General features: G+C 29.5%; 1 protein-coding gene across 1 annotated transcript in view; it reads left to right on the top strand.

Annotated features, from left to right (window-relative positions):
* Window positions 1–8,029: 8,029 nt before the first annotated feature.
* Window positions 8,030–8,363, top strand: part of LOC106344335 (glutathione S-transferase T2-like) — a 1,585-nt gene continuing 1,251 nt past the window's right edge. Inside the window, exon 1 of the mRNA XM_013783734.1 lies at window positions 8,030–8,224. Coding sequence (XP_013639188.1) covers window positions 8,030–8,224 — 195 coding nt within the window. The remainder of the gene's footprint in view (window positions 8,225–8,363) is intronic.

The raw sequence follows: 8,363 nt of genomic DNA, 5'->3' as shown, positions 1-8,363 counted from the left end.
TTTTTTTTTTTTTTTTTTTTTTGTATAATTCATATTTGTCGACAAACAAAGTTAGATATTTATTTCCTCCAATCAAACTAATGCTCAACAAAAATACATATTTAGTTTCTCAATAACATGTGAATTTTTTTTTGGCATGTAATTTGTTTATGTTTTATTTTAATTTTTTGTCGGCATTAACTTTTATGCTTTTAGCGTTACCTATGTCACTGATATATAGTTGGAAACTAATGGATGTCGATGCAAAAATCTCAAACGTCCTTTCAACTCGACTATGACACACTGACATAGGACTGAGAAAACGACCAAGGATAATATCGAATAAATATCTCAAATGCTTAAAATTGTTTTTTAGGCTAAAAAAATGATAAGTATGTCTTATTAAGCTAATTTCTTTTTTGTACCATTTTTTTTATCTAATACAATTTAATATTTTCAAAAATAAATCAAAAAAATAGTTTTACAAACAAACAAAATTCAAAAAAATAGTAAATACTGATAAAATATCTATATCAATTTGTTGGTATTTTTTATAATTCTAAAAATGTTTAAATCGTAATTTCATATTTTGTTCTACGAAAAGTAGAATTGACCTTCTACACAGTAGAAAATATAATCCACTTTTTTCATTGAATCTAATATGTTTATAATATGTGATCTACGTAAATAATAGTAATCTAAAAATATTTAGAAAACACATTCCGCGCTTAACCTATCGTTCTAAAATCTGTAGAATCTAGAATCAACACATTACTATAAATCTAAAACCTGTAGAAACTAAAATCTATATATTACTATAAATCTAAAACTAGTAGAAATCGATTTCAAACATGTTTCATGTGTTCTACATATAGTAGAATACATATGTAGAATACAGATTTTACGGATAAAGATAATCAGTTTCAAAAATATGGGAAGAGAATATTTGAAAATATTCAGTTTCCTTATATTTATTTAAAATCGATTTTTTTTTTAAAAAAAGAAAGAAAATAGTGATTTATAAAATCAATTTTTAAATTAAAAAATTAAAACATCAATTTGGAAATCGTTTGATATGAACCGGTCGATCCTGATCTGAACCGGCAAAAGACTTTTATACCTTTGTTCTATATGTATAAATAATAAATCATTATTTAAACAAATTTTTTTTTTATGTTTTTGAATTATACTTTTTCAAATTTGAACTTTTTTATAAAAAAAAATTTCAATTTTTTTTCAAAATATTTTTATATATTTTTAAGTATTTATTTATATATTTATTAGAATCCTAAATTCTACATTCCAAAAATCCTAATCCACCATCAACTCTAAACTCTAAGTCTAGATTAATTAACCCTAGGGGTATAAGTGTTTTTTACCCTTCATTAAAAGTGAGGGTAAAAGTGGTTAGTGTAAACATGAAAAGCGGTACTAGGAAAGTGGTATTTGTGGCAATTTTCCTTTTTTTGGGGAATTTTAATATATTTTTAAATTATTTTAGTTAAAAATTATATTTTAATATTTAACATTTTTTTATTAATTGTAATTTCGAATTTTTAATTGAAATTAAGGACAATATTGCTATTTTGAAAATATTTAGACTAATATGACATAAAGTATATGAGATTAACCTAATACAACATAGTTATCATTTTTTGGCCTAAAAAAATAATTTTCCCAAGACATTAAGGAGATGTTCAATTTGGTCGTTAGAGAGGAAACGAGATGTACAAAAGAGATAAGGATATATTACAGGAGAGGCATGAAGTACGTACTGTAGATCCTAAAATCTACACTGAGAAATTTGATAGTGACCGGGAGTTTAATCAGGAGAAGATATATGTTGTAGGCAACGATATCTTTAGAACACAACGATATAATAAGTTTCCGGTAGGCAAAAATGGACTTTTATTGATGAAGGAGATCGAATATAATGAGTAAAATAAGATCGAATGTTACAACGAGATCACTAAGAGAAAAAGTCTAAAGATTGATGAAAACAAGGTCGAAGTATGGGTGAAGTTTTTTCTAGGGTTTTCAACGTTGTCTTTCTTCATGTGCATCTCTCATTCTTTATAGTGGGTCGACACCGTGATCTTCGTAACCGCTCCGCGATCTCCGTCTCTTGTTCCGCGATTTCCAGGACCTCGGGGTCTCCGTCTCGAGCTCGTATGCTGGCTATGGGCTCCAGTTCTTTACGGCTCATATCCATGACCGTGGCCTATTAATGGATTGACCGAAATTGGGTCCAACACGTATGATATAAACTTTTTTTGTACATTAGTTTGTTTTTCTTTACTGTAACAAAAAAAGTTTGTTTTTCTTTCTAATTTATTTGTTTGCAACTTCTTCATTTTTCATTGGTGAACATAATTAAGTTATATTACTCTATAAGTCTCTAATAATTACTTTCCCCTTTTAAAAAGTTAGTCTCACTAAAATATAGTGAAAATCATATGCCGCTATGAGAGACCATGCTAAAATAAATTAAAACTAACAACTTTTTATTTAGTTAATGTTAGTTTAAAAAAAAAAAATTAATAATTTTTAAAACTAACAATAACTAAATAAAAAATTTGAATCGAGTGGTGGTAGTCTAATGGCAATTTTTTGGGGTTGGGTGTGTACCTACATCAGTTTTGGGTTCGATTCTCTCTGAAAACTAAATTATCATCACTTGGACAGTCTGGTCTTGAGCTACATGGTTGATCGTAACATATGATCGGTTTATTCCTTGACGTTAGTCGAAAAGTATTTCAAACTCGGACCCGATAATGTGATTGTCAGTCCATTATGTAGCATTAAGTGTGTTCCCACAGCCAGATCTGGATACAAACCCATCAAACATTTGCTTGAAGGCCGATCACTGTAAAAATATTTTTAGGACCAATTTTCCATAAGATTTTGTAGTTGAGATGGTGCAAATAGCTGATATTTGAATCAAACTTGCATGCTGCCCTGGGTTCGAAAGCAGGGGCCAATTTTTATTATTGCTTCTAGTCTGGCAAATAACAGGCAAAGTCACGTGCGTTCCTTCCGAGACCGACCGGATCGCTCGGAAAAAAAAGTTTGAAAATCATTTCCTAAGGAGCCCATAGAAGTCTGAAACGAAAAAGAATTAAATTTACGGGCTAACAACTTGAACTACAGTCCATGCTTCTAAAACCAGCCCAAGACGAAGACGACAGATCCTTGTGAAGAGCAGAGTGGCTCGCACCCATCAAAACACGACGAGCAAAATCCTTTCTTGTCTTACACGAGATCCGAAAGATTATCAGGTGGGTTTTAAAGAGATTCTTGAACTGTCCTGAAAGTTGTGTTCGTCGTGTGGAGGAGTTTTGCTTCGCACGCGAAACTCAAAACGTTTAGACAAGGGCAGAGCAATAGAATAAAGAGGTTCGGTGGTGATGACAGACATGGGTTGTGCTTTTACGAAATTGGACGGTGACGCAAAAGGCATTTAGATCGTGTAATAATAATTAGTATTATCTTTAGATTCCGAATATCATTAAAATTACTTTTAACCTTAAAAAATAAACTTATTATTAAACTACGTTGGATTCTACGTTTGATTTTTTTTTTGCCCGTTTTTATTTGTTTTGCCCACTCATGAGTTGTAACTTGTAGGAAGTCATATTACAAACAATTTAATAAATAAACTAGATCTCGATCTGTGCAACCGCGTAGGTTTTTGTTTTCATTTATTTTTATATAAACATTTTGTTTTCAATTTTAAATTGGTATATATTATAATATATATGTGTCTATCAATTTTTAAAACATAATATGTTTACGGTATATTTTTTTCATTGAATAAATTGTTTTAAACTTTCACATGTATTTGTATCTTCTTATATATATATATATATATATATATATATTTTCGGATTATTTTTTCATTATTAAAATCGTAACTATATATATAAATATTAGTAAAATATTATTTTCTTGTCATATTCAAAAATATTGACATTTCATAAATTTAAAAAGTTTTAAAAAATTAAACTTTTCACTTCATAGATTTATATTATCGAGTAAATAATTAAACATTTAGTTTTTGTTTAATTTTTAAAATAAACTATATAGTTTAAAATTTGTTTTCATTGGTTTAAGGTAGTAAAGATTAATCATTGTTAAATAATATGATTTTTGTTATTTAAATTTCTTTTTTATAATTTTAAAAGTTAACATCGATAAATATTTAAATAATTAACATATGAAAGTATATTATTACAACATTAAATTATATCTATTTAATTTATACTATCTATAAATCTAATGTATCATCTATTGTTTAAATCCAATTATTGATAGCCCAATAAAAAGATCTGATATGCTCAAAATTTAAATGATAAGATTAGAGATTAAATGTAACATGACTTTCTAGGAATAGGTACACTAGGTCCATTTTTAAAAAAAAATCACGCATGAATCAATGTTCATGAATTCTGTTTTAATATACAGGAGGTAAGCCATCTGAGTTTTCAGTTACGATTGGTATCTGTTAAACGTAATCCACAATGTCAACGACCAACCTGTCATGAACATGTAGATCGCGTAGTTGTTGTAATAACGCATCTCCGATAAGCACGATCTTTGTGGAGGGTATATGTTTTCTAAAACATGGATAAGATTTGTAATAATAACACAGAAGAACGGATTGAGAAGGAAGATCGAGTCTAATCCCTCGTGTTGTGCCCCCTGTGTTTTTTAATTTTGCTCTGAAGGTGTCTACTGACATATCTTCAATTGGAGCCTTTGTGTTTTTCCATTTTGGCTTTTATGCTCTTTGTTGGGATCACATCCCCTTGGCCGTTATGGTCAGTACTTTGTCTGAACCTCCATGGTTCCTTTTAAAGTTAATCTGTTCGGTGTTAAAAAAACACAGAAGAACAAGAAAGTTTCAAATCTTCATTTCTTTTTTTTGTTCATCAACGTTACTACTGTGATTTGGTTTAAGCTTATCTAATCATACGTGAGTCTAGTGACACTAAAGTGTTGATTATTTGAACTAGTTTTCAGTTTTAATTTTTGGTTTTTAGATTTTTTGTTTTTGTTTTCAGCTTTAAGTTTTGGTCTTTAGTTTTTAGATTTTAGTTTTTGGTTTTGCTGTAGTTTTTGTTTTAAAGAAAATAACTGATACTTTCTTTTAAACAATAAAACAAAAATAGCAATAGCATATTTAAAAGTTATCATTAAAATATATCAAAATATAGTAATTTTTATTTAAAAATAAAAAATACAGTAACATGTTTTGAAATTATGTTTATGTTTAAGTGTATATTAAAAAATTAAATTAGATATCTATAAATTATACAAATTAAATATTAAAATTTTGAAACTATTTTTAAAATTCTTATATACATTATTTTATTTTTTTAAATTGAATTGCTATTTTTATTTTCAAATTTAATACAATTTATTTAATTGATAATTTTTTTATGTTTTTATAATTTTAGTTATTTTTGATATGTCTAATAGTTATTATAACTTTTCAATAGTTTTATATATATAAACAAATAACTAGATGTTTGCATTTAATTAATAGTTTAATACTATATATAAATATCTAAATTAGTTTTACATATATGAAAAACAAATAATTATTTTACATTATTGTTTAAATAATATTTTATGTACAAAATGTTTTATGGCAATTTTATATTTACGAAAATATTATTTATTTTACTATAAATTAATTAAAATGTAATATTTTCTACAAAAAGAAAGCAAATTCATTTTTAACCAAAAACCCACAAAAATTGGTTTTTGGTTTTTCTTCGTAAATTAGTTTAAACTTTGAAAAACTAATTTTTTTTAATTTTAGGAAATCGATTTGTTAAAAAACTTGATTGGCAAATTAAATAGTTTCTACACAAACAAAAACTAAAAGATAAAATTTGATTATGGAAAAAATGGTTTTTGAGAAAACAAAGAGACATTCTTGACGGTTGTTAGAAGATGAAAACATCTATAACATCATTGCTGTATGTACTCCTTTTTTTATTTGATGATGACCTTTAGATATTATTTTGATATTTTTTAGGAATAATTGGAAAAATGAGACACTTTGAACTTTTGTTTGTCCTGTTAGTACTTTTGATATTTTTGGTTATTTTGGACATGTTTTACCCTTCTGTTATGGAAAAAATAGTAAACTAAATTTTAAAAATATAAAAAATATGAAATCTATTGGAAACTTCAATATAACTATTTAAATGTTTAATTTTCTTTAAACAAAATAGTGGAATCATATTTTATTTAATCTTCTAGCCGGGTCAGAATACTTCTGGCCATCTACCTAGTCTAGAAATTGCATACTAAATATTATACGTTGATATATCCAGGGTATATAACGCAAACAATTTTTTTTTGTATATTCTAACTAGGCTAGAATTCGTTAGACTATCATCTAGCTAGATATCGTTAGTCTATCTACAACTTTATTACGTCTTATAGCCACAATTTTGTGATGTACCTATTCTTGTTTATGTGTTATAGCATGTTCTGCATTTTACCTTATGTGACGCTTAGGGAAGAATAGGTTTCTCACCCACTGTAAGTGATATGCCCGACATATGATACATATTATAGCTAAATCCGGTAAATACAGAAACTTCCATATTTCGGTTGATATCTTTCCTAAATATCTTTCCTAAATCTACACTAAATCTATCCTAAATCTCTCATAGTATCTTCACTCCCACGTTTTTTTCTTCCCAAGAATCCGTTTAGCCGTGTGGTGAAAGACTAAGAAGACAGCAGAAACAAGACAGGATCGTCCATTGAGGAAGTCATGGTCCACAGACTCGCTTGGTCTGCTCAATAACAGCAACAGAATGGGGAAGACATGCGTTTATGCTCCAACAAAGCACAAAGGTTCATTCCGTTGCAGGCTACATCGTTCATCAGCCAACAGTCAAAGTGCAGCTACTACACAACTTGATCTCCCAAAGCCCTTGCGTTCTTCTAGTCATCTCGATGATTTATAATATATGCACAATCTCTCGTGTTGTTGTTCGCATACACTAATGCTAAGTATTGTATTCACATGTAGTATGTTAATGCTCTGAGAGAAAATAAAAGTATCAAAACTTGTTTAATTCATATTCTTAGTACAAAAAAGCTAGATCAGTGTAAGTGAAGGTTCACTATGTTGATATGCAGAAACTAATGGAAAATGCCATTGATACATATATTATAAAGCCTTTGATCAACCTGCAATATCTTCACATGCCTCTTCTTAATCTTTTAAGAACCGCCGAAAACCTGAATCAGGAAAAACAAAACCATAAATACAAAAGAAATGCATCATTATCCTTTCAAGAAATAAGATATAAAAAAAATACTGACCGATGCTAGGACATCTGTGGAGAGACCAGGTTTGCTCTGAGACACCTCATTTTTGATTGCTGTCTTCTGTCTGAACTGAGGAACCACCCTAGGTGGGAAGACTTGTTCTGGTTCAGCGTTGCGGCCTGATTCTTCCTGAATCTTTCACTTCTGCCAAACATCAAAAACAAAGAATAACACATAACCAAACATCAAGTTAGAGTAGAGAGAAAATCAATACAGTACCTTCAAAGAGTCAGCATGCTAGCACTAGCATGGATTACGAGTTTAAAAAAAAACACAAAGCTGTAACTTAGAATGTTAGAAAAAGTGAGCACCTTCTTCATTCGTTCATCAATCTCGGTCATGGCACGAGACTTCTCTACTTTTAGATAAAAAGTTCTTCTCTCTTTTAGCAGCAGACATAACCATATTCAGTTTTTGTTCCTCTATAAGATGATTAATCAACCTAAAATTAATTTAGTTTAAGAAATACAAATCATTTTTACAAAAATCTAGAGTTAAGAGAATCAATACAAGAAATCGCATACCTAGTGTGAAGAAACATGAGATTCATATGAAATTGAAGAAAGAACACTTCGATTTCGTAATGAACCGAACCGTCCGACGAAAGTCCTTGGGGAAGAACACTTCGATTTCGTTGTTCTGTGTGTGAGAACGAAGAGGATGATGACAAAAGATTGCTTGTCTGCTTCAGATGGATCCCGCAGAGGAGAGAAGAGATATAAAAAGGCATCAGGAGAACTGCAACATGTTGGGATACGTGGCCGATTCTGAATATGGGATTCCTAGAAGATGTCCCTGTGGTGGGAGAATCATTGACGAGGTTCGCGGGAAGGAGGAGTACGACACTCATCCTGGGAAGCACTTCTTCAGCTGCATAAACTACGAGGTAAGAGATACCTCAACAGACGCATATATTAGTATAGAATTTTTTTTATGTTGTCTGATGTTTTTTTTTGTTGTCCCCAAGGCTGATGGATTTCATTATCGTCAGCCTTGGGTAATAGGCGTCCAGGAGGAGATCGAAC

This window comes from Brassica oleracea, chromosome C5, assembly GCF_000695525.1.
Source record: "Brassica oleracea var. oleracea cultivar TO1000 chromosome C5, BOL, whole genome shotgun sequence".
NCBI classification, from domain to species: Eukaryota; Viridiplantae; Streptophyta; class Magnoliopsida; order Brassicales; family Brassicaceae; genus Brassica; species Brassica oleracea.
The sequence above is the reverse complement of the archived record's forward strand: the minus strand, read 5'-3'. Positions and strand labels throughout refer to the sequence as shown.